This window comes from Falco naumanni, chromosome 24 (genome assembly GCF_017639655.2).
Source record: "Falco naumanni isolate bFalNau1 chromosome 24, bFalNau1.pat, whole genome shotgun sequence".
In the NCBI taxonomy this organism is placed as follows: Eukaryota; Metazoa; Chordata; class Aves; order Falconiformes; family Falconidae; genus Falco; species Falco naumanni.
Genome location: NC_054077.1, coordinates 70,577 through 96,056, shown reverse-complemented (window position 1 = coordinate 96,056; position 25,480 = coordinate 70,577). Strand labels below are relative to the sequence as shown.

Genomic DNA, 25,480 nt, shown 5'->3' with positions numbered 1-25,480 from the left:
GGCGGAAGCGGAAATAGCGTTGGAGGGGTACGGCAGCATGGCGGCGCCCAGGGATGCTGGGCAAGATGGCGGCGCCCGGGGAGCTGTACGGAAAGAGGGGTAGCGGTGAGTGCTGGTAATGGGGGGGGCATAGGGAGGATCCGGGGGGGTTGCTGGCAATGGGGTAGGGGAGTTGTGGGGGACAGGGAAGGCCTTGGGGGACTGGTAGTGGGGTAGTGGGGCTGTGGGGGACGGGGAAGGCCTTGGGGGACTGGTAGTGGGGTAGGGGGGCTGTGGGGGACGGGGAAGGCCTTGGGGGACTGGTAGTGGGGTAGGGGGGCTGTGGGGGACGGGGAAGGCCTTGGGGGACTGGTAGTGGGGTAGTGGGGCTGTGGGGGGACGGGGAAGGCCTTGGGGGACTGGTAGTGGGGTAGGGGGGCTGTGGGGGACGGGGAAGGCCTTGGGGGACTGGTAGTGGGGTAGGGGGGCTGTGGGGGATGGGGAAGGCCTTGGGGGACTGGCACTGCGGCAGAGAATTAAGGAAATAAAGTGATTTTATGTTGCTACGTGCTTTAAAATCCAGGCATGCGAGAAAATTGCCTATAAAATACTACTCTACAAGTACAAACACCCCGGGGGGAATACTTTGGCTAGGTAACACCGGCGATAAAAAGCCCTCCGCCACTGGTTCTCATGGCCCCCTCAGCCTGGCATCTTAAGTGTCAGCCCAGACATTCCTAACTGGTGTCGTTCAGAGGCCTGAAATGCTAAACTGCAGGCGCTTCAGCTCTTCATGCCAAAGAAATGCCTCCTGGCACATCGCATGGATCGCCTTTGGAGGATTTGCTTATCGACGCCAGTGAGCAGTTTAGGAGCCTTTGCCAAGGTGCAGCTGGTGAACAACTTCAAAATGTCTTGGAGGTGCTGCTGACCTTCCTGGATGTACCGTTGTCGTGTTGCAAGGTTTCTCTTTTGGCAGAACCCTCAGGAGCACACTGGTTATTTTGTCTTCTCCAAATACCAGACCTCTGATGCCAAGAAAGAATGGCATCTCCTTCACCATGATCCCCTTTTCCCTTGCTCAGGTTTCCTGAGACAAGCACTGTCTGTTTCTTTACCCTGTGGCTGTATTTGTGGGTTTTTTTCCTCTTGCAGATCCAGAGGATTTAGTCACTGGAGTTTGGTGTCAGGTCATGGTCTCTTATCTTCAGCTTTAACCTTAACCCTCAGCCTCTCCCATCCTCAGCATTGCCTGCACTTTTCACAGCTGGAAACCAGGGTGGCCGATGTGGTGATGCCCCGTTTTTCCAGGGGGGAGCTCTCCTACAGTTCCCTTCTTAGCATCATTGCAAGCCTTTTGCCATCAGCCCGTGGCCTTTGACGGGGTTTGGAGATCAAGGAGACCTCTCTGAATTTCACGTGTTGTTCATGTCTTCTTACCTCCTTCATTTTCAAGCTTTGGAAAAGAAGCTGCCAGCCTGCGTGTCTTGGCAGACAGAGCTCCCGGCAAAGATACTATGCCCTTAAGGTTCGAGAACTGGCTTTTACTTCTCCAAGCCTCTGAGCGGGGTGGGGTTTTTCTTTTAGTTTAGCGCATTTTCTCAGCATTTCTGGTGGGAAATACAACTTGGCAGAAGCCAAGCCCAGAATGCTCCTTCCTAGTTAGACATCTGCCCCAGTCTGTGTCGTAATACCATTGAAGTATCTTATTTCTCTTCGTTAACCATCCTGAGAGTTTAGGCAACTGACTCAGATCTGAGAGAGATCACATGAACAGCACCATCTAAAACTATTTTCTCTATGTTGACTATTAAAAAGAAGTGCCGGGTGACTAATTCGGGGAGAGATCAACAATTTTAGATGTCTTTCACTAACTTCCTGCTGCTTTAAGCCAGTTACCTGGCAAAAATGAGTCTTCTAGGGATATATCTATGGGAGTGGTCTGTGTTTTAATGCTTATTTGTCTGGTTTAAGGAAAAATCATTGCAGAGCTTTTGTAAAAAAAAAAAAAATCAAATCTGTCTCTTGTAGCTGTGGGGAGCTGTGTCTTTGAAGCAAATGAGAGAGTATGGGGAGAGGCATTTGATGAGCTGGCTTTTTGTTTTCTTTTTTAAAATAACCCAAAGTGATGAGAAATCCTGGCCTCAGGAGAAGACTTGCTCTTGCTTGGTCCTGGTGAGCAGCAGCGACAGAAAGGAGGGAGAAACGTACAAGCTTATTTCAAGTCTCTTTTTATTTTAGGGCAATACAAACCAGAAATCAATGCTGTCTCCCTTCAGAGAGGGAGGATTTCTGCACAAACAGAAGCTTCTCAGGATCGCTGTGCATCCAAAATGCTCAGTGTTGTTCACACACTATCTCAAGATGCTGAACCCACAGGTCATTGCTCGCAGACCCAGCTACCACGTCCTCTAAAGAACCCATGTGAGATGCTGGCACCTCTGGAGGGTGGCCAAGTGTGACCAGGTCACACCTCTGTTTCTATTCCTCTCCTGAAGGATCCCGTTCCTACATTGACTATATAGGGATTCACCACCCCCCACTTCCATCTCGGCATTTAAACTGGCTAAAATTAGGCAGTGGGAAGGTCCCCTCCCCGCTGCTAGCACAGCTGTCGTACCCGCGACGGCTCTTCCAGCTCAGTGCAGACCCACAAAGCCTCCAGCGCGTCTGGGTTCCTGCTTCCCAGGGCACCACAGTCCCAGGACGAGCTTGGACCTGCCAAAATTTTTAGCACGGACAACCCCCACATACGCAACCATTGCAGCTCGTGTGCCCTGGGAGCGGAACAGCCCCAGTTAGGCCAACTTCAGCATTACAGAAAATCAACTGCAGGTCTCGGTAAGCCTTTTTTTCTTTCCACAAGCACCAGAGAGGCGGGGAAAACGTAATTTGTGGGTATCCTATTCCTGGATAGGAAAGGCTGGGAGATGCCTTTAGAAAGCAGAAGAAACATGATATGTTTGTGATAGCTGGAAGAAGCCTAGAACGAAATGATTTTTTTTTTATTCCTATATGTGAATCTGACAATACTGAAAAACAGGAAAAGGATTAAAAGAATGAATTGTATTCAACTTTTTTTCCTCTTAGGAAAATATTGTACAGAAACGATTGGTGCCACTTTCCTTGCTCTGTTTATCCAGTTCTCCATAAATTTATGTCCTTATAACAGTGTTTTTCTAACTTAGCTCCTAATACCACCTGCAGTTTATGGAAGGTGTTAATATAGCACAGGAGAAGCATTCGATAATTTCCTTTCCGATACAATCCGATGCCTTTTCCCGTGCTGGTTTTGGACTAGTCCTTTTTGCCTTTCCACAGCTGCAGCTCAGTTCCTCCAGGAAGGCTTACTGTATTCAGCACATTGGATTATGAACATGAAAATGAAATTATAATGATATCCCTGGCCAGTATGAGTGATTTTGGGGAAGAAAAATTACATTATGCAGTCTGCCCTCTTCGGTGTATCAATAATGAGCAAGACAATGGCACAAAATCTGCATCCCTTCACTCAGCCTATGCCATCTCCTGTGGCAATCTAATCCTTTTTTTGTTTTTTAATTAATAAGAATCAGTTCAAAACATTAGCGTGGACTAGAAATCACCACATGTACAGTGACAAGAAACAGAGCAGTAACACAACAGAGGAGAGAAGCTCTTAGTATAAAATTCAGTTCAAAACAGTTTCTGTGGTTTTGGCCAAAAGAGATGGTAACGCCAAGTTCTCCACATATGGGGCTGCCTATAGCAGTGATAAACGTCATCATCAAATAATATATGAGACAGAGAGGGGAAATGAAACTCACACTACTTCAGACAACTAAAGTTAGATGTTTTTAAGACTGAGCTATTTGCCCTGGACCCCTTCTGTGATCATTGGGGTGACAGATGCCAAGGGAGGTTCATCACACCTACAGTAGATCCTTCTTTCCTACCATTCGCCCAGAAAATGTCTCAAGTCACGCAGTCTAATAACGGGGGGAAAATGAGAAATAGCCTCTGTGACTCCACACATTTCTCCCTTATTGTGTTTACTCACATGGGCAAAAATATTCCCGGATCAGCAGGTTTCCTTAGAAAACACTTTTTCCTTCATACTGCATCACTGTGAAGGCCTGGGTTTCCCTGGACGTGATGTTTCAACACTGTTCCCTCTTGTCCCATCAGGTTGCCAAAGCTCTTGAAGGAGGTTCCAGTTAGGAAGCAAACGTGATGATGGAGTCAGGTACGTGAGAACATCTTTATTAACAAAGCATGTGCCAAGTCCTGGCTCCTTTGGCACCCAAAACCCCAGCTTTGCCGTGCTTGAGTGTGTTCAGTCCATGCTCTGCTTGCTTTTGGGCTGGTTTGTGATTGTTTCCCAAAGCCAGCATTTCTAGTTCGACGCTCTTCGTGGCTGTCAATGGGTTGTGCTCATTCAAGAAAGCAATATTAATGTTTAGTCTCAGAGGGATGCAGCTAGGCTAGAGAGCCACTTCAGTTGTAACCAGTGCAGAAAAAAATTTACCCTTTCTTTTTCCCCTTTTCTTCTTTTTAAGGGAGAAGTAATGCAGATCTTGGTAAGTGATTTTCCTTCTGTCAAAACAAGTTTCATTAATATGCATCTCCTATGGCCTTTCTTAGCTGGATGTGTAGGCTTATTAATACTATCTTATATTCTAGACCACATTAGATAAACTCATAACCAGTATAATTTTTTGAATGTTATGATCAAAAAAAAGTCAGTACATAATCATGTTTTAATACACCTCCTATAGTACAAACCAAAAATACCACCAAAGGACCCACTAGGGGCTAAATTCTCTCTCTGTCTCTCTTTTAGAAGGATGGAATGCAAAAATCAGTAAGTGTCATCTGTTTCTTTTTTCCTTCCCCTTCCTCCTGATGGTAAAACTTTGGTGCTTAAGGCTTGAACTAATATTAATTTATTTTAAGGGAAGTTAACAGAAGAATTTGGTAAGTCATTTTACCTTCCTTACTCATGCCTGAGTTTGAATGTGTGTGTTTCTGCAGCTGTAGCATTAGCTGTGACCAACATGTCTGTCTATTATTTTTCTGTTCCATTTAGAAGAAAGCGACACAGAACTTGGTAAGTGGTGTTTTAGGCTTGTTCGGGTGTGGTTTTTTGCTGCTGCTGAAGATGGAAAAAGTTCGTTTGTATAGAGGGTGGACTTATTGAAGCAGATGTGATTCTTCAGATCTTAAATTTATACCCAGATACAGTCAAGGCACACAATTTAAGAAGGGGCCCAAAACACTCACGCAGTATAATCTATCCCTGTTACGCAAGGCATCCCACTTTGGAGGAGGCACGCCGTCTCCCTGCAATCCAGCAGCATTCTCTAATCTCTTCTTCAGGCTCCTGGTCGCTTGTAGAAGCATGTCAGAGGTGGAGAGCTCTTATGACTGACCTGTATTTATTTCTCTCTTATTTTTAGAGGAATGTGACACAGAAAATGGTAAGTGTCTTTCTACAATTTAAAAATTATTCTAAATAATAGTGCCCCTCAAATCAGCCTCAATCACACATTGTTGGAATGAAATATTTTTTACAATACATACTCTTTTTGGTTTTAAATAAATACTTTTCTCTGTATTTGGGAATTTTTCCTGTGATGCTCCATGAGTCATATTCTTTCCCCAAAGTTCTTTGGGCAGGGCTGCTGATGGAAAGTTGCAGTTTGTTTGCATTTTTTCATTTTGGCTTCATTGTGGAAGGTCTTAGAAGATAAAACTGATTGGCAGTGCCCATTATAAAGAGAATATGCCCAGACAGAGATGAGTAAGAACAAAATAAATAGATGGAAGTGATGAAAAATAACTTAAAGCCATTTCCCTTCTCTTTCTCTTCTTTTTTGGGGGGGATAAAATGCAGAAATAGGTAAGTATCGCTTTCTTATCTTTTTCAAATTGGTTCCAATAAGGGAATTTCTTGTTTAACAAACCCTGCGTGAATACCCAGGATGCCACGTATATCTGCAATCCCATCAGCTCTGCTCTAGGGTCTCCCCTTGACCCTGTGTTGTTAGTTAATGCCAAATCTGTAAATGGCAAGCTGAAGGCCAGCCAGAGAACAGATTCAAGCAATCCTTTAACATGCATCCCGGTTTATTTCTCTGTTTTTAAGGTGAACTTACAGCAGAAATTGGTAAGTCACGATTTACCTCCCATCAGATGTATTTCTGTATAGCTTTGGGTCATGTTTTAGCTGATTTGCCTTGGGTTTCTTCCCTTTCTCTTGCCTGTTTTTAAAAAAGCAGGAGATGTATTCATTTTTTACAAGAACTAATATTTTAAAACAACAGATTTACAGAAAACAGGGGGCTTGCAGGTTGCTCTGGCTAGGAAGAGAATAAATAGTGAATAAATAAAAATAACTTTAAATAATGAAAATAAATATAACAATGAATAATAATAAAGAGAATAAAGGGAATTTCTAAGCCAAGCCATGTATGAGCACCATCTAGTGTGCAGCCCTGCAACATAAGAGAGAGCCGTGCTGGATTTGGGGCTGTTGAGATCCAGCACGTGCAGAATATAGGATTTAATCCCTCTCAAGATACTTAAATTTTGCAAAAATGCCTTTTCCAGTTCCGGTTGTCCCGTCTTTCATGGTAGGTGTTGCAAATGGGGGAAATGTGTCAAGTGTTGGATGCAGGATAGCTTTATTTTCTGAGCAAGTGAGGGTGAAATCAGGTATGGTACATCCCTGGTGCCAAGAGGTCCTTGTGAAAACCAATATTTATTTTTCTCTTGTTTCCTTTTTTTGTTTTCTTTCAGACAATCTGACTGGGGAGCTTGGTAAGTGGCTTCCTTCCTTTTTGTCTTTATTTCACTGTGGGATTTAGGGGGAAGAGGTGGTTATTCCCCCCTCAAAAGGCACATACATCCAATCTGGGCTAGAAATAAAGTCAATGAATTAAAGAAAAAAGTTTATTTTCAAATTATAATCACCAGTAAAAACACAATTTGGAGGCAGAGAGTGATGTGAGGTTCACAAGCGTGATGGAGAACGGGCAAGCACTTGTTGACCATAAATGTTTTCTCTTTATTTTTTTCTTTTAGAGGAACGTGACAGAAGAATTAGTAAGTGTAATTTTCCTTTTCTGGTAGAAGTAAAAGCCTTGGACAATGCCAGATCGCCCTGAGGGCGCTTGTGTGTTTCAGATCCAGTTATTAAATTGTTTTTGGAATATGTGGGAGGTTTGGGGTTTGCACCAAGCTGCAGAATTTGAAGCTCAAACCACGTTATCAGCTAGGTGATGTTCATGGAGAAATAAAGGTCGATTTAAAGCTAATATTCATTTATTTCTTTTTATTTAAGGCAAGCTTACATCAGACCTTGGTAAGAAGTTTTATTTCCTTAAAATGGAAATTATCCGTAATTATGCAACAGTGCTGGCTATAAAAAAAAATAAATTAAAAAATAGAACATTTTGAGGTTTTGTGAGTTTTTAAGAATGGATGGCTTATGGGGGATTTCTTCCTCAACAAACCTTATTTTTAAAATATTATAGGGGAAGGTGGAATAAAATTTCCATCAGGTTTACATTTTATGGTGTGAAGGCAAAGCGCTGCAGGAGGGGATGGGGTGCAGGAGGAGTTGCTTTGCATTTCTCTGTATTTATTGATTATTTCATGTTTTTTAGGTGAATGCGATGCAAAAATCAGTAAGTAAATTCCTCTTTGGATGGGTGCTGAGGAGCATACGTGCCTGCAGTTTTGTCTTTGAAAATGGGAGCAGAGAGGGAGTTTCCTGCTGAAAACCTTAGAGTTTTTTTTTCCTAGATTGAATAACATTCACAACAAAGTGTAATTTCAAAGTATAATCATCAGTATAGAGGCAGTGTTGGGCGGGAAAAACCCAAGATTTCTGATCTGAGCACTCTAGGGATGCTGTAGAGCCATACAGAGGAAAGAAGGAAATATTTAATAATAATTTTTCTGGTTGTTTTTTTTTTCTCCCCTCCTTTTCTTTCCAGAGGAACGTGATAGAAAAATTAGTAAGTGTCATTCTTCATTGTGCTTTTGGGGTAAAAATCCCTTGTTTTGGGGGAGGAGAAGCCTCTCTGATGCCCTGTCCTTGAAAAGTGGCAAATAAAACGTTTTTCCCCCAAGCTGCGGCCTGGGCTTCTGCATTTCCTGCAGAGAAAAACCACCCAAATAAACACAAATATTTTTTCTCTTTGCAGCCAAGCTTGCAGCAGAAACACGTAAGTCCTTTTTCTTGCTTTTCAAAACCAAACCAATGGGTTTGGGGCTTTAGAAACCTCTTTTCTAGGGTAAATTTTTGTCGCTTCACTTCAATTAATACCTCTCTTCCCCCCCCCCCCCCCCCTCCCCTTACTTTAAAAGGTAGACTCACTGCACTGCTTGGTAAGTCTGATTTTTGTACAGAACCTTCTGTGAAGTTTGTTTTAATTAAATCTTTGCATGATTTTATGCAATTACGTTGGAGGAACCTCTAGAGGTCCTAGGTCCAGCCTCCTGGTGCTCACCAGGGCTCCTGGCAGGGTAAGACCACATTCCTTGGGGGACAACCTCAGCTGGACGTCTCCAGTTTCTCCCCAACCTGGGCTGTGTGTTTCTGTTGTTCCTTAAAAAATGTGAACTCAACATGCAGATTTTTGTTTGTTTGTTTGTTTTTTAAAATAAAGTATAATTAGAAAAGTGAGCAAAATCAGTTTTGCAGCAGAAACTTTTTGAGTTTTGGCTTCAGGACCTATTGTCCTGGGGAAGAGGACAAAAAAACCAACAAACAACAAAACAAATGCTGACTTTTCTTCTTTTTCTTTATTTTTTTCATTCAGGGGACCGCGACTCAAGGCTTCGTAAGTAGTGTTCTCCTGACACATAAAATCTTGGTCTAAAAGTGGATCTTCCTCAGTGGGCTGGTGTGTTTCCAAAAGTGTCTTTCATCCTGGGCACCCGTTTTCTCCTTTTTCCTGCATTTCTGAATTCAACACCTTATATCTCTCCTAAATATATGTATTGTCCAAATTGGTGGTTTCCCCTATTATATTATATAATAAAATTCCTTACATTCACTATTAAAATACATATTAATTTTGTTATACTACTATAGTACACATTATATTATTTTATAAAACACTGTGTAAGCTTAAACTGGAGAATTATTTACATTGTGTCCAGGGAGGAGAGAGAAACATCTCTTTTAAAATAAACTTATATTTCTCTCTTTTTAGGGAAACTCACTGCAGAACTTGGTAAGTAAATTTCTTTCCTGTATTAGAGGGAAGAAGGGGGAAAGGGTAGCCAGAGGCACTGAAAACTGATTGGTATCTATTTTTTTCTATTATTATTGTTTTTAGCAAAATGTGATACAACGATTAGTAAGTGGCATTTCCTCTTCATACACCTCAGGATGGTTTGGTTGGCATTTCAGCGTTGAAGGCATGCAAGAATTTCTTAATTAAACTAAATGTGGGTTGTGGGAAGAAATGATCCCTTGGTTTGCCAGGGTTGGGGGAGCCTGAAGCCAAAGTTCAAGGGGAAAAAGGAAAATATAATGGGCAGGAAAACTGCCATAGGAAGAACTGGGATGGGTTGGAGAGGTGAAGGTTTGATTTGTGTTGCGGTGTTTGGGAAATCTAACGGGAACAAATGTTATTTTCTGCTTTAAGGATTATTTACAGTAGAGCTTGGTGAGTCCATTTTCTTTCTTCTGCATTTTTTAATGAATTATTTTTAATTATTAAATTTTTAATAACTATTAAATTGCAAATAAATCGTTAGATTGTATTTTTAAAATGCAGTTATAGAAGCGAAACTCAGAAGTTGTTTCTGCCTGTTTCCCTGGTGAAAACCAGTGTTTTAAAGGTAGTAGAGAAGTTTTAAACCTCAAAATAATTAGAAACAAGAATAAGATGGGCTACATGGGCTTATTTCGTATTCCAAACTATGCAGACAGGTAAAGATGTGAAAGGCAGAAACCATGAGAAATAACACTTGTGGGTTTTTTTCACTCATTTTTAGGAGAGCGGCACACAAAAATAGGTAGGTTTTCTGTTCCTCTGCCCTGAAAATCTCTGAATTAATTTCTGGGGAGGAAATCTGACTCGGAAATCACCATCCATTCCATTTTTTGCTGGAAAATTAAAAAGTTAACTTCCCTCCCTTCTTTTTTTCAGGTGAACTTACTGCAGACATCGGTAAGTCATTTTTCATGTTAATCTCAATTGAGGTGGAAATGATACATGCAGACAGGAACTGAGCGATGCAATAATCATTTATTTCTGTTTATTTTCAGGGGACTGCAACAGAAAACTTCGTAAGTGCCTTTTTTAAATCTTGAGAATTAACTCGAGAATTTTGTCATCTGTTTTGTCATTGTGAAATGTCACAAAATTCCTGTTTTGTTTTGTTTTTCTTTATTTTAAGGAATGCATGCAGCAGAACTTGGTAAGGAATTTCTCTGTTTTGCTCAAAATGATTTTTTTTTACAGTTATCTCTGAATAGCTGAAGTTTTTAAGGGGATAATGACTATTTTGTTTAAGGTTAGCAGCATGTATGCGAAAGCTAAGATATAATATATATTATAATATGATAGATTCCATAATACATTAAATATATAATACATATTTCACAAAATACGACTTCCAAGCAATTATAGATAGTAAAACAGCTTCAGAATGAACCCTAGGCAGAGCTTGACTTCAACACTTGTAGAATGCAACTACATGCTAATTTATTTTTATCTCTTTACCATTTTTAGAGGAACGGGATGTGAAAATCAGTAAGTATCCCCCTGCTTTGCAAGCCATGCAGCCAGACTTGATGTTTGCTATTTTTATGGATGAGCTCATAGGCAATACAAGATGTAACTGCCCAGCAGGAAGGGAATAAATATAAAATACTGACTGCAGAAAGCAACAATCAGATCTGCAGAGCAGAAAAACCCAAGAGCCAATCAATACTTGCTTTTTTTCCTAGATATGGCATTTTCTTTCCTCCTGTAAAAAAACACATTTGGATGCTTATTGCATCATATTTGGATTTGTGGGATTGCTTGAGCCTATTTTTCTGCTGCAAATACTAATTTCACCAAGGCTAGAGGCACTTTTAAACAGCAGGTGGTAATGGAAATAAAATAAAGACACAAAGATGTTGCACTGATAATACAGGGATATGATGTGAAGACAAAATCAGTGATTCTATTATTTATTCCCTTTTTATTTTTCCTTTTAGGGGAAAATGAAGCAGAGATAAGTAAGTGTCATTTTTCCATACCCCACAGTTTGGGGAGTCTCTTGCTTAACCCAAATGCTGAACAAGCTGTTGATTTAAAATCCTGTATACAGAATAGAAAAGGATTTTCCCTGCAGAAATTCCCCTAGAAACCCATATATAAGAGTGAAGAAAGCAAGAATTTGGGGCTTTAATGGTCCAAGCTGTTTCAGTTCCTTGCTGAAGAGTAAAAGTGAATGGAAGGGGGGGGGAATAAAAATTACAGTTTTTCCATGACCGTGTCATGGGATGGGGTTGGGGCTACAAGTGGGACCCCAAATTCTGCCGCTGTCAGATTGCCTTCGGGCTCAGCTGAGGAACAACTCCACTATGTCCGAGACCTTTTTAATCTATATTATATAAAAATCATATTTATATTTTATAGAATATATTTGTGTTGCTGTTTATATTATTATTTCTATACTATAAATATATTGTTTCTGTTATAAATGTATGGTTCTCACAATATATTTTTATATTTTTTATATATATACATACACAATAACACTCTTATATTACAAATTGTATAATATATATAATTCTGGTGTTAAAAAGTTCTGCTTGGAACTAATACATGTTTTTCTGCTTAAAGGGCGCCTTACTGAGCTGCTTGGTGAGTGCATTCCCTGTCAATAAATCCAGCGTGTAGGCAGCACAGGTGGTGCCCTGGGTTATTTGGTTGCACCCCTTTTTTGAAGTACTGCTACGCTCAAAAGCAGCTATAATTTATTAAAATGTAATTTGGAAAAAATAACAGCTAGGAAATACAAGAAGGTGGGAGTCAGGGCTTTAAGAAAGGTGCTTTAGCACAAACCCACAGAAAAAAATGGTGAAATAATTTCTGTTTTCTGTTTGCAGAGGACCGGGATTCGGAAGTTCGTAAGTCTATTTGTGCACCTTGGAGAAGTGAATCCTCCAAGGGAAGCAGGATCCCCTAAAACAAGTTGTGCTGGTGCTCACTTTCACCAAAGAAGTATGTTCAATTTAATTACTAATTAAAAAAAATAATATATATACATTTGGAGAAAACACTCCGTGAAATACATTGGGTGTTAGAGGAAAATGTCCTGGAGATCTGATTCTCTGTCCTAAATCACTGTAAGAGTTTCTATTTGTTTTTCACTTGCAAGACTTTTATCTCGGAAATTTTTTTTCTTGCCCTTCCATGGAGTGATATGCACAAGTCTCCCCCCACAAATGCCCTGGATGCTAAAAGAAAAAGAGAAACACTTGTAGTTGCATGTGCGGAACCAGTACTTTGGTTTTGGTTTGGTTTGGTTTAGGCTTTGTTTTGCTAAACTGGGTGACTTTCTTCTGCAGAGCTCCTATGTAGTGAAAATCTAATATTGAAGCGAAACAGTGTTTTATTTCTATATTTGTTATTCACTTCTATTCCTTTTTTTGTTTTATTTTTAGGAAAACAGGATGCTGTCATTAGTAAGTGTCATTCTTATTTTCTGAGGAATGTAATCTCTTGGGGGTCATAAGCAGGATGATGTTGCTGCTGTGGTTTTGGCTTAGTATTTTAGTCAAAATACTGTAAATTAATCAAATTGTTTAAAAAAAATTAATTAAGCATAAAGTATCTGCCCATCTTAGAGGATCTGAGTACCTTGAGTACCCATCAAGTCTCTCGCATATCTTTGGGAAGGAAAAGCCCTGATTAAAACAAATTTTATTTTCTCCTTTTTAAGGAAAATTGACGACAAGGCTTGGTAAGCTACTTTTATTCCTTTTGCAAAACTGATCTAGGGTTTTGGTGGGTTTTTTTGTTTTTTCCCAGAATTCCGGTTAACTGGTTGTATATAGTTTTTAAGATAACTGTAGAAGCAGACGGAAAAAGGACTAGTGCAGGTGACTTCTAAAATAATAACAGATAACAGTAAGGCACAGAAAAAAAAAATAGCAATGGAATAGAAATGAGCTTGTATCCGAATACAAAAAAATCTGGGGTACAATAGGAAAACCTGTGTTCCACCTTTTTCTTTTTTCCTTTTCTTAGAGGAATTCAATGATCAGGAAGCTGGTAAGTGATGTTTTCCTTCCCTTCTCAAAAAATTTAGAAAGTTCAAGGGAGTTTGTAATTATGTATTTTAAAATTTATTAATATTTATAATATTTATTATGTATGTATGTGTATATGTATTTTAAAAGTATGTGTGTATTTATCTATATACACACACATATATATATAAGTTTCGAGACTAAAATCTAATGTAGTTATGGGACTGAAGCAAAAACTGTAGGAGTCATGATTATTGTGTTTTTTATAAATGCCTACTAAGTGTTAGGACGCTCGAAGGAAGGTGTGTGTCCAGGGCTGGTGATGCCAAATTCATTCGTCTCATTCCTTTTGCAGATGAATCTTCTGAGGAGCTTGGTAAACCTTTGTTTTCCTTTTAATTTGATAAAAAAGGGATGGATCAGGTTTTGGGTTATAAATCTTGTTACATGCATGTTAGGTTGGTGTGGCTGGACTATTTTCTCTTTATAAAAAAATAAATGGGGTGTGTTTAATTTGAAATGAGTTTGCAACTTAGTAATAAATGGAAATAATACCTGTCAGAAGGATGCAGCTTAAAGGATAGAGGCGAGTAAAAGTTCTGGGTTTTTTTCTTCTCTTCCCCCCCCCCCCCTTTTCTGCCTTTTTTTTCCTCCTTTCTTTTCCTCTTCCCTTTCTTTCTCTCTTCCCTAACTCCCCTGCTCTGCCCCACCCCCTCCCCGCAGGGGAGAGTGCTCTGGAAAGGGGTAAGCGTTGTTTTCCTTCCTGCCAAGGCAGAAAAACCTTTTGATTTGAAGAAATCCCCCTTCAGTGTGCCACTGTGACAATTTTTTATTTTTCTCTTTTAAGATGAACTCAACAAAGAACTTGGTAAGTCACTTCCTTCCTTTGCCAACACCAAATACCCAACATTTCAATTTTTCTGTTGAATTTTGTTGAGTTTGGTCAGAAGCTTTGTAGTCTGTTGTCACAACAAATAAATGAGGCAAACGTCAGCAAAATTAGCTACTGAAAATTTAAAAAAGAAACTGATTTTACTTCATCATCAGAAGCAGTTTTTTGCATTTCTCCATGTTTTAACTGCAGAAGTGGAGGAAATTTGGGTCTTCTAATAATGAAGGAGATGGATAATAGTAGAAATGGAGAAAATATGTGGGGAATAAACAGATCCTAATGGAAATCTATGTTTTTCTCTCTCTTAAGATGAAGTCGCTGAAGGACTTGATATGTGGGGGTTTTGGTTGGGTTTTTTTTTGCTTTTTAACCTTTAACAAAAGCTTTTCTAAAGCTTTCTGAAGGTTTTTTGTTGCCCAGATACTAACTTTAACACAAGAAAATAGAGGCTTGGATAGAGGGTAATGAGTGCCCACAGGCAATGTAATTTCATATAATAAACAACTAACAAAAAAATCCATTTGGGAAAAGTCCTATCTCTGATACAGTATCAGCAGATACTTTTAAATTATTTTAATCTTGGTTTTTCCTTCCTTGTTTTTAGGGGAACGTGACAGAAAAATAGGTAGGTTTTGTTCTCATTTTTCAGGTCCTTTTGGGCATATTTTGGGTGCTCTGGTGCTCTTCTCAGAGTGGAGGAGTGGTGGCTGTGTTATCCCAGTCCCCAGAAGAGCTCAGGGAGTGGCTTTTCCACCCATAAATACCAAATTTCCCTACAGTTCTTTGAATACTGGGAGAGTTCATGAGATTTCTGTTGAGATCTCGTATTTTTTCAGCCCTCCTGAGGTACCAGTTGAGCAAAGAAATCCTAATTATTTCATTTATTTCCTTCCTTTAAGAGGAAATCACTGAAGAGCTTGGTAAGTAATTTCTTTCCTTTCCCCCCTCATTTATTTCCGCCCCCCTTCTTACTCTTCTACATACTTTTTAAGTTTTGTCTTTTCTTCTTTATCTCAGTTTAGTGGGAAAAAAATCATGGGCAAAGTGAAAAAAAAAATAGTAATAACCAACAGTAAAGCTTACTGGGAAATTGTCAAGTTGCAATCTGTAGGTGATGCAAAGTGACAAAAGCCTATGGAGGACACTTCTGGGATATTGAAATTTAAAGATTTTTTTCCTTCTTTTTTTTTTTTTCCTTTTTCAGCGGAACGGACTGCACAGATTGGTAAGCATTTTTTTCTCTCTGAGCCTTCTGACTTTCATAGGGTGGGAAAGCATGTAGAGGTGCAAATATTTCTCAGAAATAGAGGTCATCTTATTTAAGATGAGAGAAAAGGCCTGTTCAAAAACTTCACGTCCTTGGATGCTACTTGTTTGCTTCTCTCTGTTCTCCCTGGGCAGCCCAGATGCCCTTCTGTATTACATTTTGGATAATAAGGAGCCGTTTTGGTTTGGTTTTCTGTTGCCAAGGTCTCTCTTCAAATCAGTGATGCTTAACTCCACTGAGAGCAATTAAAATTAAAAATCTACACATGTGTTCTTGAAAAGAAATGTAGAAACCCCCAATGAACCCTTAAGTGTGTCTCTATAAGGGTAAAAAAATACTCATAATTAAACCCAGTTTTCCTTTCACTCTTTCTAGATGAACTCAATACAGAGCTGGGTAAGTCCTTTTAAAAAAATAAAATGTGTGTGAATATCTTGTTTCTATTTAGTTTGAAGTTTGGTTGTGATCTTTGCTGTAAGATTTGGAAAGTCAAATAGGGGATGGGTTAATCTATACAAAATCTGAGGCAAAATGGACATTACAATTATAATTCTCTATATGGAATGGAAAAATATCAGATTTATCTCTAGATGATGAACGCACACAGAGAAGGGGGAGTACTTAGGAACAACTTTTTTTTTCCACTTTCCTTTCTATTTTTCCTTTCTTAGGAGAACGTGATACCAAAATTGGTATGTGTCCACCTCCTTCCTGAATCCCATGGAACTTGGTGCATGGAATAACAACTTTTGTTTTAATTATTATAATGAAAATCAGTTGGTTTTGGTTGTGGTTTTTTTTTTTTTTTTCCTTTTAAGATGAACTGTCTGCAGAAATTGGTAAGTGTTTTTTCTTTACTTCCAGCAAAACAAATATACAAAGTTTATGGTCTGTATTTTGGTTTTATTTTTTATATGAAAGGAAAAAATAGATTATAACAACTTTGATTTTCTTTTTTTCTTCTTTTCCTTTATCTAGAAAAACGCAATAGAAAAATTGGTGAGTATCAAACTTCTTCCCGAGACATGAACTTCGTCTGTTTGTAATATCAGTAAGATCCACCTTGGTGTGAACTGGGATGGAAATCCTTTCTTTTTTTCTCTTTTCAGATGAACTCACTGCAGAGCTTGGTAAGTCACTTTAATTGCAAGAAAGAAAGATATAAAAGTCTTATGTTTGTCTCCTAGATATAAGTATGTATTTATTAAGCCTTTTTCTGAGCTACTTTGGGAGTTTTATGGAAACTTGGTCTAAAGAGGATGAAGTATAAAAGATACATGCATTATAATTTTTTATATATACATGCACACAAATATATAGTAAATTATATGTATTGTATGTTATATATAGCAATTGTATATATCTGTTTTATATTTTAATATATTATATATGTGTATATCTACATATTTCAAAATATTTTTATAAGTATTTAATATCATAATAATAATCAGTGCTAACAATAATAATCACTAGGCACAGAAATACATATTTTTTGCTTTGGGAGCCAAGAAAGTCTTAGCAAGCTGTAACACAAAAAGGAAGAGAAATGTGCACTAACCATTTCTATCATTTCTCTTTTCAGAGGAATACAAAGCAAAAATGCGTGAGTGTTCTTCTCCTCACCTTCTGGAGCAGTAAAGCACCTACGAGCTTTTAGGGGTCTTTTGGAATAGGTGGGCTGTGAGATTTTTGTCTCTTTAACCCCCATGGGCTTCAGCATCACAGAGATCACCCACAAAAGGTGAAAATATTGGTCATGATTTCCCAGAGTACCCATGCACCTTCCTCCCCATGCAAAGTATACAAGCGATGCCCTCTAATTGTAGCAGAAATTCCTGTATGACCTATTAGAGCTTTTTTTTCTGTGTGGTGACCTCCCTGTTAGTTTTAAGCATCTGTGGTTTTTTCCTGAAGTTTAATCTGAATTATTTAAGTTATCTATCTCATCATTTGTTTATTAGGTTAACATTTTATCTGGTCAAGTTACAGACCCAAGTCTCAAGGAGGTCTTATTTTGCAACAGTTGAATTTCATGCTAGAAAAAAACCAAAACACCTTTTTTGGGGAAGAAAGGAAATTAAAAAATTAGCATGAACTGGAGCCATCTTTGGAATAAAAAAACCCCTCATTAAAATGGCTTTTAAATTTTTAATTATTTTTTTTTAAGGAAAATGCATCAAAGAGCACAGTAAGTGCATTTTTCTCCCTTCTGCAAATACCCCTTTGGCTTTTGGATTTAAGTTTACGTCATTGCTAATATTTTTTTATTATTATTGTGCATTTTTAGGGAAAGAGGAAGAAAAAATGGGTAAGTAATTTAGAGAAAGATGAAGGAAAAAAATTGGTAAGTAATTTTGTACTCTGGTTTGCTAAATGGTGTCGTGTCTATGCGTAGTGAAAGCTCCATACCAGGTTATTGAGCCTTGAACTACAGAATGACAAAACACCCTTATTAGATTTCCAAGAGTATCAGTCCCCAGGCAAAAGGAGTGTTAAATAAATTTAATTCTCATTCTCACCCTCTTTTTCTTCTTCCACAGCAAGTGTGACACTGGACCCAGAGACAGCACACCCCCGCCTCATCCTCTCCAAGGACCAGAAGAGCGTGAGATGGGAATACATGCTGCAGGAGTCTCCCGACAGCCCTGAGCGGTTTGACGCCGATCCTTGCGTGCTGGGTTGCGAAGCCTTCACCTCTGGAAGACACTACTGGGTGGTGGATCTAGCTGAGGGACAGTACTGCGCTGTTGGGGTTAGCAAAGAGTCTCTGCGGAGGAAGGGACCCATCAACTTTAATCCCGAGGAAGGGATCTGGGCAGTGCAGCAATGGGGATTTAAGAACCGTGCCCTCACTTCGCCTCCAACCCTCCTTAACCTGCCACGGGTCCCCAGAAAGATCCGGATCTCTCTTGACTACGAATGGGGAGAGGTGGCATTTTTTGATGTGGAGAACAAAATACCGATCTTCACCTTTCCTTCGGCTTCCTTTGCTGGGGAGCGGATCCGGCCGTGGTTCTGGGTGGAGCTGGGCTCACTGTCTCTGGTCCGATGACCCTTGCGTGCCTCCTTGCACAGAGAGCTCAGCACTGGTGGTGAGCAGGTGGCTTGAGGGGCAGGAGGAGCGGTGGAAGCACATTACTCCATCCAGACACCAACAGCTAGGTGGTTAACTGCAGCAGGGTAGAGACCAGAATAGAAACGCTCTCGGGAAAAGCAGCATCTCGTTCGCCCCCATTCCCAATCGAGTGCCTTAGCCATCATCGTGCAAAGGAAAGACAGCCCATCCTGAGTGTCCTTAACATTAGGTGGCAGAAGGTCTGCCCAGCCTCAGCCCTTGGCTCGGTTGTCTCATGGTTGCAGTTCCAGTGTAGAAGAACATCAAATGACCTGCAGAGAGACCTAGGTTCCTCCTTCAGCTGATGGAAAGAGGTGGGCACCAGCACATGTCACTGTTCATGCTGCCTGCATCACCCGAGTGGGAGCGCAGGCTCCCACCAGCGTTTTCTTCTCATCAGATGGTGGTTGATGTGTAGATTTCAATCATTTGCACCACTTGGATAGCAGGCAGATGGAAAGAAACATTTTTCATGGCCAACTCATCCAGACATAGACATCAAAATAGGACAGGCAAATCATGCTTTCTGTGTGCCTATCTCTCATCACCAACTGTTGGAGGACTCTACACTTGGAAGAGATTACAAAACTCCCCTTTGCCCAACCTGCATACAAATTCAGGCTCTTTTCCCTTGGCCAGAGAAAGAATGTGGCAAACCCTCCATGACTGTCCACAGAGCTCCCAAGCACCTGGTCAATGCACCAACAGCTCCACAGGTGAAGATACTCCAGCCACCGTGCTGCTGGTCAAAGTATTGGTGCCATAATCCTTTATACTGGAGCTGCATGCAGCCAGGTCCTTTGGCAGGACTAAATTTGACTCAAATCTGGCCTGGGCAGATGATCTTTTTCCAGATGTGTTAGCCAGAGTCCATGAGTTTTGCTCAGCCTTTGGGAGAAGAGATAAGCCTGGATTCAAGACCAAGCTGGCATGATGCCCTCGGGTGAAAATTGAGGTGACAAACATCCAGACCATGTGGCTTAAAGGTTTGAAGAGGCTAACACCAGCAAGGAGCTCTGCATCATGTTGCCATAAAGCTTCCAGTGAGGGTACTGGGAGCTCTAAATAGATTAATGGAGGGGATCACGCCAGTGCTTGAGATCAGCATGGGGCCAGCCATGCTGGAAGGTGGGTGATTAAGGACATCACTGAAGCTGCTCGAGGGGATGGACACCATGGTCTTCACCTTTCACGACATCTCACTCTGCTTTAATAGCATTGGTGAATTCCTCTTTCATCCCTGCTTGCTCTTAGCCACCTGTAAAGCCTTAAATCTTGTCTTTCGCCCCACCATGGGATGGACAGCTGGTAGTTTCCAGCTGACAATAAACCACTTGAGACTCTTACAGAGTATTTGATTTCTTTTTCCAGCCAGGTCATTCAACATGGGGTCATCCTGGCCCTTTCAGATCTCTCCTTGCAGCATCTTGCCCCACTTACTCTCCTAAAAATGAGGGATAGTTGAGGTGGATCCCAGTGTGTGATCCCACTGGAGAGGGATGCTGTCATCTCCCACCCATGAGCAATGGTCGGAGCATCTCAGCGTCTCAGCCCTGTGATTTTAAGGTTTTCTTCCTGCAGTTTATTGGACCAGAAACCTTTGTTACTGCCCTTGTAACCCGTATTTGTGGTGACACTGGTGCAGGGTAGGCAGGAGAAGACCCAAGCAGGGGGAAGAGGGAGGAAAGGGACAGATCATTCATGTCCGAGGGCCTCAAGATGATACCAGCTAAGAACGCACACTTGCTGTAGCAGTTCAAAGTACCATTCCTTCCGTCAGCAGACAGAAATTGCAGGGGGAAATATATAATAATATAGTAATTTTTTTTAATCCTCTTTTTTAAGTACCTATCAAGGTGGGAAGCACCACAGACGAGAAACTGCCCTTCCTCCATGTTGGAAATCGCCACCAGTGACTTTGAAGCACAAGTTTATAAAGCTGTTTTTGCTATAATTAAAAGTAGTGATCAGGAAGGTGTTCCTGTGCTGCTTTTAACCCATGAAAGAGGCTGGACGGAAGATGAGAAAGCTGCCCAGCTCTTTATTTAAAGCAATTGGATGACCACTGTGCTTATTTTTTGCCCTGGTGATGGCCAAGGCAGGTCATGAACCCCTGGGAAGTATCTGTGCTGGGATGAGCCCTGTGTTGCATGGTGGGAGATGCCCCATCTTGCCCAGTAGCCAAAAAATAATTTATCCTATACTATAGCTGAAAATGAGGAAGTATTTTCAACCCAAGCTTTATCTTATATTGAAAAATCCCAGTTCAGGACACTAATCTGCAGCAGGATGTAAATGAGCCTGTCCCTGGCAGGGAGACACCAGGCAGCACATTCCTCTGCATGTTTCCTTAAATAGGGCTGGTATTTTCTCTCTGTCTTCCATGTGATCCAACTTCAAGTTCAAACAGCCCCGGGGTGGCTGGAGAAGGAGCCCTGTGGACTGAATTACCCAACTCTTAAAAAAAGCCTGCAGGGACCCTGTGCTGCTGCCTAATGGGTAAGTGTCTCTTTGGGGACAGTCGGGGGACTTCCTGGCACTGCAGAGATGTTTTTTCCAAGTGTAAAGATGAAGGGCTATTAAATTTGGGGTTGCTGTGGTCTGTCCTTGAAATGCAAGTTGTCAAGGGGGAGTCATGTTGTGGAGCCTGCTTCAGGAATGTTTTTAGGTTCTGCATCTCCTGTGTTAATTGATTAAAATTGGTTCCAAATAAAAGGAAAGCAGCAAGAAGACACAAGAGCTGCCTTCCAGCACAGTTTCTGAGCACATCTGCACCATCGGAGGGTTTCTGCCTTGGCCCTTAAGCTTTGGTCCATGCTTTGAAGGGTGGGAAGCAGATGTGGGGGGATGTCAGGTCATGTACCGGCAAGGGAGCAGGTTACAGCCTGAGCTTCGGGGACAAAATGTCAGTTCCTACCAGGTGGGAAGGTTGGCTCCGTCTCCTTTGGCCATCCCAGGAGTGGAGGTGCCAACCTGAGGTGGCAGTGCCCGTAATGTAGACTTGAACGTAAGCAAGACAAACCTTGATGCCTAAGAGATGGGTGTTAAAGTCCAAGGCTGGCTAGACGGCAACTCATCCCTTCCTAAAATTAACATCTAAAAGAGATTAGAGGTCTCCTCCACTGCTTCTCCTTCCTCCACCCATGCTGAGACCTTTTATGTCTTCACTCCACTGCAGGCAGCAAGGGGAAGAGGAAGCAGGGAGACTGGAGAACATGTTGCCATGGCTTCTGGTTCATCTAGAGCAAGGGAAGGGGGAAAAGAAAGCACTCACCACACTGTCCTACAGCATTGGCTGGATGGTGGCCATCTGGGCTGTGACCCCACCAGCTGCAGAGGAAGCACAGCCCAATCCCAGCTGGAGCAAGGAAGGCTCGGAGATGCCCAGGCAGCCAGCCACCGAAGCCGGCTCAGGAAAGGAAATTTCCAGCCAAAACAGCATTTGGAGCATTTAGCGGAGAAGCTGAAGCTCTTGGGTTTGGAAGGAGGCAGGGAGGAGAAGGAGCAACTCTGTGTGTGGAGCAAGAGGACAATCACCTTCAAGGGTGATGCAAAAGCATCTGGCTCCAGCTGTGATGGACCAAGGGCTCGTGGAGGTCCCGCTACAGCCTGTGTAGAGGAATCTACCCAGGAGGACAGGGTCAGATCCATGACTGAGCTTGCATTAGTCCTTTTCTCAATTTTTTTTCTGACCCCCTGAAAGGCTGCTCTGGTTTCTTTGAGCTTCTCAGGATCATGGGCTTCAAGCCAGCTTTGAAGTTCTCTTGGCTGGGGTTTTCTTCGTCCATGAAAATAAATAAATGGAAATAATTGGGGAGAGCTAAATAAAAACAACGTGTAACTCCTTTTGGCTAAAAATATGAAAATATTAATTTTGAGACTAAACCCTTTGCCCCAAATCAGTCAACAGGTATTTTCCAATTTATTTCATATGAGAATGAAGCTGGCTGCTCTGTCCTCCTGCATCTGCTCCATCCTCATGCCCATGCTGCAATATTTTTTTTCCCCCAAATTGGGGGAGGAATATTTCTAATCATCCCCCAGCCCTTCCCCACTCCCCCCTGAATACCCTTCCAAATAATTTTTCTTCTTCCAGGACCAAATACGCAGTGACCTGGAGAAGCTCAAGAAACAAAAGAAAGAGATTTTGGAATGGAAAATAAGTGGAGAGAGGCGATGCCAGGACTATTTGGTAAGTAGCTGTTGCCATCACCCAGAAAAAATATAAAAGTGTTGGACCAGTGTGGTCCATGCTGTTGTCTTTCCATGTTCTGCAGACACAGACAGAGGTCGAGAGGCAGAAGATTGTGTCTGAATTTCGGCAGCTGCGCCGGTTTCTGAAGGACCAAGAGCTTGTCTTCCTGGCTCGGTTGGGAGAGCTGGACAGAGAGGTGATGAGAAGGCAGGAGGAAGAGGAGACCAAGATGTCTGGTGAGATTGCTCTCCTTGATGTCCTGATCTGCGAGATGGAGAAGAAACTTGAGCAACCTGTGAGCAGATTCCTGCAGGTCAGGTGTTCTACCAGGCAAGATGGAAGAGGGTCCCATGTCGCCTTGGCTGGAGTCTTCCCCCAGTTTTGGAACAGGAGGCTGAGGCTATTTCTCTCTCTCTTTTTCTATTCCAGAATGCCCGAAGCACTGTGGACAGGTACGTGTTCTTCAAGGGGCGGGGGCCGGGGGGGAAGGGGGGGGGAGGAGGGCTCACAGGCAGCATCCCCATGGTTTCTACAACAGAGATGGAAATTTTGGCTGTTCAGGCAGGGCTTGAAGTGAGGCTTGGAGAGGTACGGAGACAAGAAGGTGCCTTGAACCCCAGTGTGGGGATGCCCCAAGAAGAAGCACCCTAAGACTGCAGGTCTTCTTGGCCATTAAGGCATCAGGGACCACGTGTCCTCCTGTACAGAGCGGGTTGGCATCTCTGAGCCTGGGACAGAGGGGACAGCCAGCTCATCCACCATCCCCAAATTGCCTTGGGGGCAGGGGTTGGAGGAATGGTCCCAGCATCTCCTGCCATTACAAGTCCCATATCTAAGGGGAAAAGGTTTGCATCCAGGTGGGAGATGGGCAGTGCCCGGAGGATGACTGAGACCTTCTTGGACCTGGAAAGGACGCTCCATGTTATTTCTCGACAAAACTCTGTCCTCAGAGAGACGCTGGGGAGATTTCAAGGTACGGTGGAGCATGGCTGGGCTGATGGGGGTTATGCCCCCATTATGGGAAGGGGCAGCTCTATGTGCTGCTGTCTTTCCTTTCTTCCCAGGAAAAACATGACAGGGGCATGAGTGAGCAGAATTACCAGCCAGAGAGCATGATGTCCAACCTTTGTTCTTTATCTTCCTAGACATTTTGCCATCTGAACTGGAGAAAGAGCAAGGACCATCTCCAGGAGGAGATGGAAAAGGTGAGGCTCTTTGGAGGAGCAGCTGCAAGGGAAGGCTCCAGCAAAGTCAGTTTTAACCCAAATAGTGTTTAAAATGGTTGGGAAATGATGAGCTGAGCTTGCTTTGGGGTTCCTGAATGTACAAAGGAGCTCTGCCCAGTTCTCCAGCATGAGGCAAGGCTTTCCCAAGCAGGAAGATGTAGAGACATCTCTGCTCCCAAGCTCAAGACACAGGCAGACGTGTGATGCTGGGGCTTGTCCCAGCCCAGAGCAGGGCTTTTTGGGGGGGGTGATGTCCTCCAACACCACTTTCTTCTCCATCCCCGATAGTGTTTGTGACTCTGGACCCTGACACTGCAAACGCCCAGCTTGTCCTCTCCCGGGACCGGCGGGGGGTGAGATGGACAGATGCAGGGCAGGATCTGCCCACCACCCCGCAGCGATTCGACATCTCCCCCTGTGTACTGGGCTGTCAAGGCTTCACCATGGGGAGACACTGCTGGGAGGTGGAGGTGGCCGGAGGCAGGACCTGGGCACTGGGGGTGGCCCAACGTTCTGTGTCCAGGAAGGGTTGGCTTGAGTTTCAACCAGAGAAGGGAATCTGGGTAATGGGGCGGTGTGGGAGTCAGTACCGTGTCTTCACTTCCCCCATCACCACTTTCCCTGCCACTGGGAAAACTGGGAGGGTGTGGGTGACTCTGGACTGCGGAGAGGGGAAAGTGGCATTTTACCTCGCCAAGCATGAGCCCCCCATCTTTACCTTTCAACAAGTCTCATTTGGTGGGGAGAGCATCTTCCCTTTCTTCTGGGTGGGGAGAGGCTCCCATCTCCGTCTCTGCCCATGAGCTTTCCCTGCCCTCACCCCCAGTCCAGCTGTTCTTCTGCTCATTGTGCACCTTTTCCCTTTTCTATGATGTTGCAAAAGAATCTCTTCCAGCAGAATGCGCTAAAAAAAAAAAAAAAAAAAAAAGCAATTTTCTTTCCTTCTTTAATGTTGTCCAGCAGCTCCTGGGGCTGTGGGAAGGGTTCAATAATGGTTTGTAAGCAAATGTGGGGTCTGGCCACTGTGGTTCCTGGGGCCTTTTTCATCCTGACTCCTTGCTGCCTGTAACAGGGGTTTCGCAGCAGGGTGGGAGCAGGAGCCTGGGGGCGCTCAGAACTCGGGCACACCTCTGCCTTCATTCTGGAGAGCCCTAAACTTTGCCAGCACCATGCGTCCCCTGGGATGCCCCTGCTCCCTGAGCATCCCTCCAGACCACACAGTTCCTTTCTGACCAACACCGATTTTATTTTTATTTTTTAATTTTATTTCTATAATCTCCTTCCTAACCGGCTGCTGGGATGCTGCTGGGGCCGGGAGTGGCCGAGCCCAGAGGGACGCGGGAAGGGGTGGGGGACGCGCAAGAAGGAGCTGGGGCTGCGCAAAGCGAGCGGAAAACGAAACCCGGGTAAGAGGCGGAGGATGCTCTGGGCTGGGTACGGGACATCATGCCCCACCCCCCGGGGCTGGGTACCGGCTCCCCGACAGCCCTCGCGGGAGAGATAGGGTTGCCCTGGTCCCCCTCCTCAGGTCTGGCTGCGGCCCCCACTGGTACT

At 42.6% G+C, this 25,480-nt stretch overlaps 2 protein-coding genes across 29 annotated transcripts; both read left to right on the top strand.

Moving 5' to 3' along the window:
- Positions 1 to 20: 20 nt before the first annotated feature.
- LOC121080255 (tripartite motif-containing protein 10-like) lies at positions 21 to 19,851 on the top strand. Of its 28 annotated transcripts, none has more exons than XM_040578115.1 (46): positions 45 to 105; positions 1,247 to 1,507; positions 2,221 to 4,204; positions 4,518 to 4,538; positions 4,802 to 4,822; positions 4,915 to 4,935; positions 5,048 to 5,068; positions 5,418 to 5,438; positions 5,855 to 5,860; positions 6,107 to 6,127; positions 6,760 to 6,780; positions 7,045 to 7,065; positions 7,304 to 7,324; positions 7,629 to 7,649; positions 7,962 to 7,982; positions 8,172 to 8,192; positions 8,335 to 8,355; positions 8,790 to 8,810; positions 9,186 to 9,206; positions 9,312 to 9,332; positions 9,624 to 9,644; positions 9,976 to 9,996; positions 10,131 to 10,151; positions 10,250 to 10,270; positions 10,381 to 10,401; positions 10,716 to 10,736; positions 11,189 to 11,209; positions 11,820 to 11,840; positions 12,086 to 12,106; positions 12,644 to 12,664; positions 12,922 to 12,942; positions 13,230 to 13,253; positions 13,587 to 13,607; positions 13,955 to 13,975; positions 14,079 to 14,099; positions 14,728 to 14,748; positions 15,023 to 15,043; positions 15,328 to 15,348; positions 15,766 to 15,786; positions 16,062 to 16,082; positions 16,209 to 16,229; positions 16,369 to 16,389; positions 16,500 to 16,520; positions 16,973 to 16,993; positions 17,558 to 17,698; positions 17,931 to 19,851. In XM_040578115.1, exons 3-46 carry the CDS (start codon positions 4,192 to 4,194, stop codon positions 18,440 to 18,442), a joined length of 1,515 nt encoding a protein of 504 aa, XP_040434049.1. In that variant the 5' UTR covers positions 45 to 105; positions 1,247 to 1,507; positions 2,221 to 4,191; the 3' UTR covers positions 18,443 to 19,851. The 28 variants fall into 28 exon arrangements, with proteins under 28 accessions (XP_040434050.1, XP_040434051.1, XP_040434049.1 ...); XM_040578114.1 differs by lacking the exon at positions 45 to 105 and having other exon boundaries at positions 1,014 to 1,507; positions 2,221 to 2,820; positions 4,147 to 4,204; XM_040578133.1 differs by lacking the exon at positions 45 to 105 and having other exon boundaries at positions 1,014 to 1,507; positions 17,558 to 17,578; positions 17,678 to 17,698.
- On the top strand, positions 19,544 to 24,933 carry LOC121080259 (E3 ubiquitin-protein ligase TRIM7-like). Its single transcript, XM_040578153.1, has 9 exons — positions 19,544 to 19,633; positions 20,907 to 21,004; positions 21,684 to 22,145; positions 22,602 to 22,697; positions 22,783 to 23,013; positions 23,130 to 23,152; positions 23,558 to 23,673; positions 23,846 to 23,905; positions 24,215 to 24,933. Exons 3-9 carry the CDS (start codon positions 21,729 to 21,731, stop codon positions 24,727 to 24,729), a joined length of 1,458 nt encoding a protein of 485 aa, XP_040434087.1. The 5' UTR covers positions 19,544 to 19,633; positions 20,907 to 21,004; positions 21,684 to 21,728; the 3' UTR covers positions 24,730 to 24,933.
- The last annotated feature ends 547 nt before the right edge of the window (positions 24,934 to 25,480 follow it).